General features: G+C 34.0%; 1 protein-coding gene across 1 annotated transcript in view; it reads right to left on the reverse strand.

Moving 5' to 3' along the window:
• LOC136026968 (nephrin-like) overlaps positions 1–14289 on the reverse strand; it is a 189896-nt gene that overhangs the window by 10607 nt on the left and 165000 nt on the right. Inside the window, exon 10 of the mRNA XM_065703837.1 lies at positions 7018–7177. Coding sequence (XP_065559909.1) covers positions 7018–7177 — 160 coding nt within the window. The remainder of the gene's footprint in view (positions 1–7017; positions 7178–14289) is intronic.

Below are 14289 nucleotides of genomic sequence, written 5' to 3' on the forward strand. Positions count from 1 at the left end.
AACTCACTTATGAACGATTCTAATTCCTATATTGCTCATTATATTTCAGCAGTTGGTGTTGTTGCATACAAATTTGAGATTTCTCTTCATAAAACAATGAATTCATTTTATTAATTCACTCTATTCACTATACAATCCCCTTCAGTAGTTGCGCCCACGATGGAGGGCTCAGTATTAAAGAGGAACATGTCTATTTTTCACGTTTTCAATGAGTCGATGCTCCAATGCACCTCAAATTTTTTGTTTTCACCTCATTTACGAGCGGTTCTAATTCTTATATTGCTCATTATATTTCAGCAGTTGCTGTTGTGGTATTCGAATTTGAGATTTCTCTTCATAAAATAATGAATTATTTTTATTAATTCACTCTCTTCACTATACACTCCCCTTTAATAGTTGCACCCACGATGGAGGGCTCGGTATTAAAGAGGAACATGTCTATTTCTTTCAAAGACAACCACACATCCACGATGGAGGGCTCAGTATTAAAGAGGAACATGTCTATTTTTCTGTATTTTCAGTGTGCCTATGCTCCAATGCACCTCAAATTTATTAATTCCCTTCCTATACCCTACATCCTTCACTAGCTGCACCTACGATAGAGGGCTCAGTATTAAAGAGGAGCATGTCTATTTTTCTGCATTTTCAGTGTACCGATGCTATAATGCACCTCAAATTTATTAATTCACTTCCTATACCCTACACCTTTCACTAGCTGCACCCATGATAGAGGGCTCAGTATTAAAGAGGAACACGTCTATTTTTCTGCATTTTCAGTGTGCCAATGCTCCAATGCACCTAAAATTTATTAATTCACTTCCTATACCCTACACCCTTCACTAGCTGCACCCACGATAGAGGGCTCAGTATTAAAGAGGAACATGTCTATTTTTCGACATTTTCAGTGTGCTGATGCCCCAATGCACCTCAAATTTATTAATTCACTTCCTATACCCTACACCCTTCACTAGCTGCACCCACGATAGAAAGCTCAGTATTAAAGAGGAACACGTCTATTTTTTTGCATTTTCAGTGTGCCGATGCTCCAATGCAACTGAAATTTTTTAATTCACTTCCTATACCCTACACCCTTCACTAGCTGCACCCATGATAGAGGGCTCAGTATTAAAGAGGAACATGTCTATTTTCCTGCATTTTCAGTGTGCCAATGCTCCAATGCACCTAAAATTTATTAATTCACTTCCTATACCCTACACCCTTCACTAGCTGCACCCACGATAGAGGGCTCAGTATTAAAGAGGAACATGTCTATTTTTCGACATTTTCAGTGTGCTGATGCCCCAATGCACCTCAAATTTATTAATTCACTTCCTATACCCTACACCCTTCACTAGCTGCACCCACGATAGAAAGCTCAGTATTAAAGAGGAACACGTCTATTTTTTTGCATTTTCAGTGTGCTGATGCCCCAATGCACCTCAAATTTATTAATTCACTTCCTATACCTTACACCCTTCACTAGCTGCACCCACGATAGGAGACTCAGTGATAAAGAGGAACGTGTCTATTTTTTACATTTTCAATGAGCCGATGCTCCAATGCACCTCAAATTATTGGTTTTCACCTCACTTATGAGTGGTTCTAATTCTCATACTGCCCATTATATTTCAGCAGTTGGTGTTGTTGTATACAAATCTGAGATTTCTCTTCATAAAACAATGAATTCATTTTATTAATTTACTCTCTTCACTATAAACTCCTCTTCAGTAGTTGCGCCCACGATGGAGGGCTCAGTATTAAAGAGGAACATGTCTATTCACATTTTCAATGAGCTGATGCTCCAATGCACCTCAAACAAAACGGTTCTAATTCTTATATTGCTCATTATATTTCAGTAGTTGCTGTTGTGGCATTTTAATTTGAGATTTCTCTTCATGAAACAATGAATTAATTTAATTAATCCACTCTCTTCACTATACACTCCCCTTTAATAGCTACATCCACGATGGAGGGCTCAGTATTAAAAAGGAATAGGTTTATTTTTCTACATTTTCAATGTGCCAATGCTCCAATGCACCTCAAATTTATTAATACACTCTTTTTACTACACACTCCCCTTTCACTAGCTGCACCCATGACGGAGGGCTCAGTATTCAAGAGGAACATGTCTATTTTTCTACATTTTCAATGTGCCGAAGCTCCAATGCACCTCAAATTTATTAATTCACTCCCTATACTATACACTCCCTTTCAGTAGCCGTACCCACGATGGAGGGCTCAGTATTAAAGAGGAACATGTCAATATCTCCACATTTTTAATCATTTGATGCTCCAATGCGCCTCAAATCGCTTCTTTTCATCTCAATTATGAACGGTTCTAATTCTCATGTTGCCCAATATATTTCAGCAGTTGCTGTTGTGGTATACGAATCTGGGACTTATCATTATAAAAAAAATTAATTCTATTATAATACGAGGCATGATAACCATTTTGATAAAGGTCATTACAAAGTCTAGCAAAGACCGTGATGTAGCCAATTTTCCGATAAAAGTTGCAATTCGAAACGATTACTGACGCCTGCTGTCCATATAGCGTAAAGTTATTAGTCTATTAAATTGATAATACACATTGCTGACAATGTTCATATAATGTATAGAAGAAGATAGTATAGAAGAATAATAGAAAGATATAGAAGAAAATTGCTGAATTCACAGTTGTTGTAAAAAAGCTACTGAAATTTGTTCACACAAAGCGAAAGTTCAGATATTTAAAAAAGTAAATAGACGATGACTACTCCGGAGCTGATGATGAACCAGCTTTCCTTTGTTGATGATCTATGACATTTCAACTAATCAAGATTTTTTTTTTGTTTAACTGATCCATGTGATAGCTTGTAAAGGTGTCTTGATCAGCGTTGCCAATAGTTTAACATAAACTGCACCAGTCTTCTGACTAAAATTGTACCGCAGGAGATTAATTCGTTCCATCTGAACAGCAGGTTAAAAATTTGCTGTAATAAGAAGACAATTGCTGATAGAGTAGGACTTGGATTAGGACTTAGGACTTGGTATCTGAGTAAGAAACGAGCAAGCAAAACCCCAATGCAACGAACAATTTGGTTGTACCAAAAAATTCCAAATGTACCGCGGACCTTTAACTTATTACAAAAAACGGGACATTTGTAAAGCGTTGGCAACGCTGGTTTTGATACAATTCTGCTCAAGGAAAGTATGCACATATTACAATTAAACTATTTCCAGTTATCTTAACTTAATTATATCGCTGAAACTTACCTCAGTTTTGGTAGAGTAAGGCTTGGATGCTTACTGCAAGAGAGCTGTCAACCCCTTCGCAGCTAAGATCCTATTTCGATAAAAGGCCCTTGTCGCATTGAGGTACCTTTCTTGTGTATCATTAGTTGGTTTGTTTATTGTCTCTTAATTATTCTGTCTCATGTTTTGCAACTAAGAATTTCTCAATTCTGACGCAACATGTAGTCTCATTAAGTAACTAAAATACTAAATGGATAATACATTATCCACTTGTGTTGTGCAAGAAATCTATTTCTTTCGGTTATTTATTTTCTCGGGCTTCCTTTAAATTAACAAGACATGCCTCTTATTTTGCCCTATTTCTTTCCAAATGTGATGCATTTCTTTATTTGATTCAAAAATTTTTTCTTCGAAAAGGAGATCATTCTTGTCAGTGGCGGCAAATAACGCATGTTAGGGGAGGCAAACGCAAAATTCTCACACGCTCTGGCGAAGCTTCTTTTTTATTTAAGGCACCAAAACAAACCATTTTCCAATAAAAATACCTAAAAATATTACGGATTTTTTTTTTCAAAATCAATGGGGTGAAGAATCTTGCGGGGCAAATACCACCCACTGCCCTAACTCTATTGACGCCACTAATTGCAGTCAAATTTCAATTGCCACCGGGCTGTGTTTGATGCAGTTTAATAAGTTTACGGCTCTTGATCGTAAGAAGGAGTGTACAATCCTTCTTTTGTCAAGCGAAACTTAGGTTTGTTTCAGATCTTAAAACCGAGGAGAGGAAGCTCGGGTTCCGACTGTTCCCCGAAAATATTTTGGTTTTCTTTAATTTCTGGGTACTTTCTATTCAAAATAGTATCTAAAGTTGGTTTTGTTTTCATTACTCTCCACCCCACACAGAAGTCCCGTGTAATTGCCAGTCTGAGATGATATTAAATAAAAAAAAATCATGTTTTTTAGCTGAAAGTAAGGAGCGACATTAAAACTTAAAACGAACAGAAATTACTTCGTATATGAAAGGGGCTGCTCATTACGCTAAAGTTTGACTCTTTCTCTCAACTCTGCTTTTTAAAACAGTAAAAAACTATAGCGTAAAGAGCGGGGCGTTGATGAGGAAGCAGCCCCTTTCATATACGAAGTAATTTCTGTTCGTTTTAAATTTTAATGTCGCTTCTTACTTTCAGCTAAAAAAACTTTTTTTTTATTTAATTTCTGAACGTTTTTGAATCAATGCATGTTTTGATTTTGGCTCTCCGCAGAGGAATAATTAACACGAAATTTGCAAGTTCTTTTTTTCTTTTTGGCTAAATGGCTTTCTCATAGTTTTGATCGATTGATTTTGAGAAAAAAGGGAACGGTGGAGGAAGCCTAGTTGCCCTGCGAGTTTTTGGTTACTTAAAAAGGCAACTACAACTTTTAATTTTTACGAATGTTTTTATCAGTAAAAGATAAACGTAACTTATAAATTAGCTTACGTAACGCACTTTTGTAATCTCATGTTTTTATTACATATATGAGGAGTTCACCCCCTCGTCAGTACCTCACTCTTTACACTAAAGATTAAATTTTGTCCCAATTCATTAAGAATGACCCCTGAATCACAAAAGCCGTAGAATAAATATTTGAAATCACTAAAAATAATCTAGCGTAAAGAGCGGGGTATTAGGAGGAGGTGAGCCCCTCATATGCCTTATAATTTCTGTTCGTTTTAAGCTTTAATCCTGCTCCTTACTTCCAGTTGAAAAACTTTACATATTTATTTTTTCATTGTTTTTTTTTAAGTAATGCTAGAAAATCCTGCACTCCCTTCATGGAAATTTTCTTCCCCATGAAAAATTCCTCGATGGAAAGTTCCCCCAACATATCCCCCTCTTGTCAACCCCTCTCCCAACCAAAAAATCCCCCTTAAAACGTCTCTACACTTCCCAATAACCATTACTATATGCAAGCACTGGTCAAAGTTTGTAACTTGAAGCCCCTCCCATGGGGACTGTGGGGGAGTAAGTCGTCCCCAAAGACATAGTTATAAGGTTTTTTGACTACGCTGAATAAAATGGATATCTCAGAATTTTGATCCGTTGAATTTGGGAAAATAATTAGCGTGGGATGGGGCCTAGGTGCCCTCCAATTTTTTTGGTCACTTAAAAAGGGCACTAGAACTTTTCATTTCCGTTAGAATGAGCCCTCTAGTAAGATTCTAGGACCGCTGGGTCGATACAATCACCCCTGGAAAAAAAAAACAAAAAAAACAAACAAATAAACGCGCATCCGTGATCTGCCTTCTGGCAAAAAATACAAAATTCCACATTTTCGTAGATAGGAGCTTGAAACTTCTACAATAGGGTTCTCTGATACACTGAATCTGATGGTGTGATTTTCGTTAAGATCGTATGACTTTTAGGGGGTGTTTCCCCCTGTTTTCTAAAATAAGGCAAATTTTCTCAGGCTCGTAACTTTTGATGGGTAAGACTAAACTTGATAAAACTTATATATTAAAATCAGCATTAAAATGCGATTATTTTGATGTAGCTATTGGTATCAAAACTCCATTTTTTAGAGTTTTGGTTACTATTGAGCCGGGTCGCTCCTTACTACAGTTCGTTACCACGAACTGTTTGAAAGGTGCGAAAAAACATGCGACTTCAGACAAAAAAATATGACGTGCGAAAAAACAAAGAGCAGAAAAAATGGATAAATCAAAAAGACAAAACAACCTCGGGGATAATTTTCAGCCAGTAATTGACGAACTAAAAACAGATTTTCCAGCAAAGATCTCTGTTATAAGAAGACGCTGGTCCAGCCAGTAGCTGGAGATCCAATTCATGTATAAGACAGGAATTCCCCTATTTGAGGCAGCCCGAGACAATTCATATAGAGATTTTGCAAATAGAAGTTTCTTACGGTCCTGAGAAATGAAGGGTAAGAGTTGTACAATTTTTGTTTATCTATTGCAAAGTATTTTATATAATATTATCAAGATAACTATTTAGTTAGAAAAAAATCAAGAAAAAACAAAATAAAAAGGAAGAAGAAAAGAAGTGTTTTTTACTTTAGCAATTGAGATAAATAAGTACTTGAACAAGGTGATCTTGCTCACCTATCCAATCACCTAGGACAAAGCAGTATAACCAACAATCGACCAAATAGAATTATACAAATTCATGTAAATTATTATTAATGAATGTAAGCCGTTGTAAAATTATGTAAGTCACTACTCCTCATGAAAATATTAATTTTTCTTTTTTAATCTTCTTTGTTAATTTTTCTATACATATTTCTTTATTAATTTATTATTATAAATTTTTTTTTTAGGACGTAAAAGTCTAAAGCATGAATTCCAGATTATTTTATACCAAGACTTAATTCTGTCTGATATTGATATTTCGTTGTAATTAATGTTTCGTTGAGAATGACCATTCCGTGATAAAACATAGTAATTTAATGACAATTGATTCCGTTCAAATACAGAATTGAAGCGTAGCTGAAAAACCCTGTCGCTGAAGGCAACCCAAAGAACAGTCAACAGATTAAAAATATAATTCCTTGCCAGTTAAAGATGATTTTCTCTAGGATTTTGATTATGTAATTGCATAACATGCACTTCATATTTCTATTTATAATTACAGGTTTACCACAAAGAGCATCACAAGCAGGAATATGTTTCATCCACAATAGCAAAACTGGTAAATAAACCGTTGGAGTCATATCACAATACAAATCTATCAGTTCGCCTATCCCCCAAAACAGTAATTGATTTACAAAGATAAGGTTTATACTTACGCTTGACCCTGAGTCTGACTAAATCACTGGTACTTTCCCCCTCTGAATTAGCAGCATAACAGCTATACATTCCCCCTGTTGTTCGAGATATCCTTTGTAATACCAAACTCCTGTCACTAATTATAACACCAGCTGAAATATTTTGAGTCAATGGAACGCCCTGAAAAAGAATATGAATATTAAACGGGGGTTCTTTATTTTTCATAACATGTATTATTATTAAAATTTATTTCTCTTTGAATTCAAAAAAAAAAAAAAATTGAAAAAAAAATTTGGCGAAAGATATATACCACCTGGATGTCATAGAATTTGTGTTTATACTTAGTTTTTCTCAATAAGAAAAATTATATAACTAACATCGAAGCCAGTCGAAAGACAGGTGTAAAAAAAGAAGAAAAAAAGGTGTATTCCTCTCCCTCCGAAAAAAAATCTGTCACTGGAAGCTTCATCATGATTCCTTCTACTGTGCGAGGATTAGGTTGACTTACCAAAAATAATAATTTAAAAAATAATCATTCAAGAAAAGAAATATCTTCCTCACCCTTTTTAATCAAACACTTCGTGGTAACGAACTGTAAGTAAGGAGCAACTCGGCTCAATAGTAGCCGAAACTCTAAAAACGGAATTTCGATACCAATAGGTAAATCAAAAGAATTAGATTTATGGTAAAATTCTAGTTAATTGACTTCTTTCTATCTCAGAAAAGGTTTAGGTTAGGAAAATGAAACTTTCAGGGATGAATCTACAGACTAAAGTATGTCCCGGGAAGGTATTTTGAAGCAACTACCTACACTCCTTCTCCCTCTAGAGGGCCCTGACCTTTGATGACCTTTTAAAATATGTGTCTTATAAAAGTGAAACCTTGCAAAATAGATCTTCTGCTTAATTGAAGTACAACAAAATTGTTTTCAGCTTCATAACTTTGCTCAATTCCATTTTATAAGGTTTTAAAGATATGCAAATACATTTCCTAAATTTTGAAAAAAAAAACACATTGATATGGCTCAAGATTCTACTCAAATAACAGGAATCGCATTTTCAGAACTAAAGGCAGAGAAAAAGCAACTAGTAACTGAAAATTAAGGTAAAATGTTGTTTTGTCAAATTTTCAATAGGTATATGCCTGTCCTGTAGGCAAATTTCAGGGATCCTCTAGAGGGAGAAGGGGTAGAGGTGGGTACTTTGAAACACTTTCCCGAGACATAATTTAGCCTGTAGAACCATCCCTGAAAGTTTCACTTTCCTAACCTAAACCCTTTCCAAGATAACAAAAAGTCAATTAACTAGAATTTTACCGGATTTATATGTTGACTTCAAATATCTAAGTTGCATTGAGTTTAGTCTTACAAATGAAAAATTACGAGCCAGAGAATATTTGCCATATTTTCGAAAAAAGGAGGAAACACCCCCTAAAAGAATCTAAATGAAAATTACAGCATCAGATTCAGCGTATACTACTGTAGAGGTTTCAAGCTCCTATCTGCAAAAATGTAGAATTTTGCATTTTTGCCAGAACAAAGATCACGGATGTGTGTTTGTTTGTTTTTTGTTTTTCTTCCCATGGATAATCGTATCGACCCAGTGGTCCTAGAATATTGCAAAATGATTGACTCTAATGGAAATCAAAATATCTAGTGCTCTTTTTAGGTGACCAACAATTAGAGGGCAACTAGGCCGCCTCCCACGCTTATTTTTTCCCCAAAGTAACCCGATAAGAATCTTGAGATAGCCATTTTGTTCAGAATAGTAAAGAAATCCAATAGATATGTCTTTGAGAATGATTTAATCCCCCCACAGCCCCGGGGAAGGACTACAAGTTGTGAACTTTGCTCATTGTTTACATATAATATTGCTTATTGGGAAGTATACAGACGCTTTAAGGGGAATTTTTATGGTGGGGAGGGGAGGTTATGAGAAAAAGTTTACGTGGGAGGATCTTTACATGGAGGAATTTTTTATGGGAGAAGGGAATTTTCCACGAAGGGGGCACCGGATTTTCCAGCATTATTGACAAGCAATGACCAGTTTTTTCAACTGAAAGTAAGGAGCAACATTAAAACTTAAATCAAACAGAAATTATGACGCGACTCCACAAATTTTTATCACATGATTCCTTATCAAATAACTTCTAAATCTATCAAATTCCTGCTAAGCAACTACTCACTTACATGCCATCCACGTGGCTCCCAATTCACACAAGGTTCCACCGTTCAACTATGCATCACAAACTCACCACTCACTCTGCTTACCTACTAACTTCTAAATCTCTCAAATTCCCGCTAAGCAACTACTCACTTACATGCCATCCACGTGGCTCCCAATCCACACAAGGTTCCACCGTTCAACTATGCATCACAAACTCACCACTCATTCTGCTTACCTACTAACTTCTAAATCTCTCAAACTCCCGCTAAGCAACTACTCACTTACATGCCATCCACGTGGCTCCCAATTCACACAAGGTTCCACCGTTCAACTATGCATCACAAACTCACCACTCACTCTGCTTACCTACCAAATGACTAAACACAAAAAAAACATATATCTCAGATTCCCGTCACTCATACAAGTTTATTAATTAATATTATTTCTTAGAATTCGAAGCTTTTTCAAGATTAGCAAAGAATAAGATGGCTGTCCTCTTGGAACAAAATGATAAGTCGAAACTCTTGTGGAACATGGGAATAGCCAAGCCCTTATCAACTACAAACATACGGTGTATTAATAAGGGCAGTATCACTGTATTTTAGAGCAGCTCCTTGGGAAATTTGGAGAATATAAAATAATCAAATATCAGTAGCCAATAAAAATTGTTAGTACGAGCTTCCATTGTAATCTTGAGGAGACATGGATATTGAACAAGTAAAACTATTTAGTACAGAAGAAGAACTAGAAATAAAGCAAAAAGTTGGCTAATTTTTATAAGAAAATTGCCATCACAGAATGTCATTACAGATTTTTCGCCCGCGCTCTCCTAAATTTTGAAAACCATCTTTTTGGGAGAATTTTTATTGAAGATTGAAAAAATTACTCCCAATTAACTTCCTCCTTCTACATTTTTGTGAGCTGAGCCGCTAGTCATATCTTAGAGCCTCTTATTATTTTTATTGGCTTGAAAATTCATACTCGGAATTTAACAAATAGGTGAGATTCTTGTAGTTAAGGGTGCTTTTATTAAATTTGTGATGTTCGGTCAGGAGTTAAAACATACAAAATCTATCAATTAGTTAAGTTTGTTGTACTCAAAAGTGCTTTAATTAAATTTGTTTTATTCAATCAGCAACTAAATCACACGGGATTTACAAGCTAGCGGAGTTTGATGTACTCAAAAGTTTCTACATTAAATTTTTTGGTACTCAGCCAGAGATTAAACCATTCGGAATTTGTCAACTAGCTGGATTTGCTGAATCAAATGTAATTTTATAAAAATTTTTAAATTAAATATATACAACTTTATTAATTTCAACTTTATGCATACCCCAATACAAAGCAATACTTTTTCAAAGGCTTTATTATACCATTTCCCTCATAGCGCTGTCAAATCATCACTTAAAATATTTAATTTCGAATTTATGCATAACCCAATACTGAGTAATGCAAAAAATTATAAGTTCAAGAAATCCTTAGTTCAAAAATTCTAATTTCAAAAATAATCTGAATCTAAAAAATTTTAAGTCCAAAAAGTTCTTAGTCGAAACAAATTCTAAGTAAAAATGGGGGAGGGGGCCAAAAGTTAGGAAGTTGAGTATCTCTAAAAAATGCCATAGCAACTGATTCATTGGAGAACATTAGTTCGCTTGTTTACATTAGCCAAGCGTGTGTTATGAGACCGGATTTCATTCAATCCAAATAAAAGATTTATTCATAGAATTAAATCGTCAAAATACGTACTTCTACTTTCTTTGTTAATCATGTTCAGACAGGTATATGAAAATGAGATGCCGGGTGGATTATTCTAATGAAATATCTCTTGTAATATGGCCATGTAAGTAGGTCAATGACCAAAATAAAATAAAATAGTTACTAGATTTGAAAGAGAGATTTTTGTGTGTGTCATATGAGTGAACTTTTTAGGAGGGTACTTGTGCAGCAGGCGTTACACTTGTTTTAAAGTAGAGGAGGGAGGGGGTGAAACTTGAAAAGAGCCACACAAATTTTCATTGCTGATCAGAAATCCTGAAATTAAATTAATGATCAAGCCCAATTTATAAATAAAAGAATATACTACAACTAGGGCTACCACTGCGCCTTCTCAAGGCCAAAACGTCATTGGCGTTTTTCCGAAAGTAAACTATACTTTAGACATTTTCTCTTTAATAATTGTAGACATTAAAAAATTGAAATACTGCTCAGACTTCCAGAAATTAACACCATTGTAGCCTATATAAAAGAATTCCTCAAGTTTCATTATTCCCTTCCGGGAATGAACTAAAAAAAGTATTTACAGCAAAAATTTTGTAAAAAACGTAAAGCGCTACTTTAAACCAATGAAGAACAGAGTCAAAGTAAAGTAAAATTTCAACCTTGAAATAAACAGAAATCACTGCCAACGAATAAATGAGCCCCAAAACAAACAGAAATTACAATGAATAATCAAGTTAAACCTAAAACGAACTGAAATTGCGACAAACAAGAGTAAAGCTAACGCTATCTAATCTTTTTAAAGCTAAAAGTGCCATAGAAATTCTTTTTCTAATTTTTAGGGTTGAGAGGGAGGAAGCCATAGCAATGCTCTTGTTTATAAGTTTTGATCATCCTTGTGAGATCATATTTTGTTGTTGTGCTGATGTTACAACAAAAAACATTCATAGTATTCGAAATACAAATTGTTTTTGGAAAAACGCAAATGGCGCTCTGGCCTTTAGAAGTCTTAGGGATTTAATAATATTTTTTTTTATTTTTAGAATTATGTTTATTTTATATATCTGTTTTCTATATATTTGATTTGACAATTCATTTTAATTTCTGCATGTTTTGAGCAACATTTATTAATTGATAGTAATTTCAGTTCGTCTCGAGTTCGAAATAATATTCGATTTTATTTCGGCCCAATTTATTTTTAATAGGGGTTTTACTGTGCTTTGAAAAACTTCTTTTTTGGAAAGCAGTGCTTTTTAGATTGGTTGCAACTAAATACATAAAAACAGGTACAAAGTCGTCAATCAGTGCTCAAGATCAACCGGAAAATTATAAGAGTAAAAAGTTATTCGTCGGAGCTAACACTCTTACCTCATAAAACAGTCGCTTTCCTAATAATACACTCTCCCCCTCCTAATAGTCCCATATTTTACCTAGCCTTAAGATTTAGCCAGATTTTTGGTTAAAAATATTATTTTTTATGCGAAAATTACGCAGGCAGAGAACTGTGTCTACAAAACTAATCTGATGGTTAATGGATATGTGTCCCTAAATCACATCACACCTTACTTAAATCTTCAAAATTTTATGATTAATGTATTTGGAACATTGAATACTTAGGTAATATATTGAGACTGGGACAAGGACCAAAGTTTAACATGAAACTGAACTTTTGGAGAAAAGACCGTTAGATGGTAAATGTAAAGTTGAATTCCAAAAAAAATCGCCATCCAGGAATACTCGTTGGTCGACTAGTAAATTTACATACTAGAAAACAAAAGCATTTATATTAAAGAGAAAAATCAACGAAGTAATTAACGACTGTCAATTTATATTTTTCTAATAGGAAAAATTCGTTAATTATAATTATAATCATTATAGTTAATTATAATTATTATTATAATTATTAGTTAATTATAATTATTTATATATAATTATAAATAAATATATAATAAATATAAATTATAAATATATAATTATATATAATTATATATTAATATTTATAAAATATATATATAAATGATTATAATTATTATTAGTTAATTATAATTATAATTTTATCGTTGCATATTTACGTGCCAAATCAAGAAAAAAGAGAAAATGGCCCAGAATATCACACCAGTGTCATTACAATTATGTTCCTTTTTCCGGATATTCATGTACATGTCCACTTTTTATTACGTATTGTGTATTTTATTACGAATTACATCCCAAAAATGTAAGCCTATACACTATATATTAAAAGTGAGTTAGAAAATGAAGAATATTCTGCTAGTATATCTATGCCAAGGTTAAAATTTGAAGAGGAGACAAGTTTTTCATACGAGGTAAATGGTGTCATAAGTAAAAAGGAGGGTGTCATGCCTGTCATCCCCTCTTCCAAGATATCGATTTTTTCTAATTTTCAAATATTTTTTCTTTGTTTTTAATTTATTCCCTTCTCCCAGATGCATTCTTCATGCATTCCGTAAGATGGGTGTTATCGAACATGGTCAGGACATAGTATGTTTTAGTGTATCTACCAGAAAAAAAAAATCTGAAAGACAAACGTAATTGTACGTTGAACGAAATCATTTCATTCAGCTACAAAGTGCTATTTAAAAAAAAAAAAAACATTGCAGTGAACAAACTCACGATTAAAAGTGAAACACAAGCAAATGGTAACTGTGAAAAAACAATATTTTTGCACTCCTGTAAAATACCAATGACGTAATCAACTATTATATAGTAAATCAAAATATTATTATCGGTAAAATACTGTATCGAGTGCGATGCAATATCGAATAGTAATCGCGAAAAAACGGTATTTTTGACCTCATGTAAAACACCGATGACGTAATCGACTATTGTGTCTTAAGCTAAAAACATTGCCATCGATAAAATATTGTATCGATTGCGGTATAATGTCGAATAGTAGTCATGAAACAACTTTACTTTTCTCTGTTTTAATAATACCGATACAACCTTTCCTTTTGAGCAGAACGAGATAAACCTTGTCTCACCAACACTATACTTTGAAGTATTTCTAAGATGTTTAGCACACACGAAAATAAAACTTTGTAGATGTTCGGTTATAGAACGAAGGAATTGGATTAAAACAATAACAAACCAAATGGCTTAATCATCAGACCATTCTTAAAAACAAAAAAAAGAAGAAAAAACTAATTACAGAAAGATAACAGTGTCTAGAAACTATAAGCCTATATCTAGGGCCTAGATTCTAGGCCATTTGTCCTTTCATTTTTGTTCGGAACGCTGATTTTGTTAATTTTTACATTCTTTTTTTGTACTTGTTTCTCATCAATAGTTAGTTCATAATGCTAATTCGAAAAAAAAAATAACAATACCGGCGCATTTGAAGGTTAGCAATGTCCAGGCATTAGGAGGGAACTGGTGTCAATTAAACTGAATGAG

Source organism: Artemia franciscana, chromosome 5 (genome assembly GCF_032884065.1).
Source record: "Artemia franciscana chromosome 5, ASM3288406v1, whole genome shotgun sequence".
Taxonomy (NCBI): domain Eukaryota; kingdom Metazoa; phylum Arthropoda; class Branchiopoda; order Anostraca; family Artemiidae; genus Artemia; species Artemia franciscana.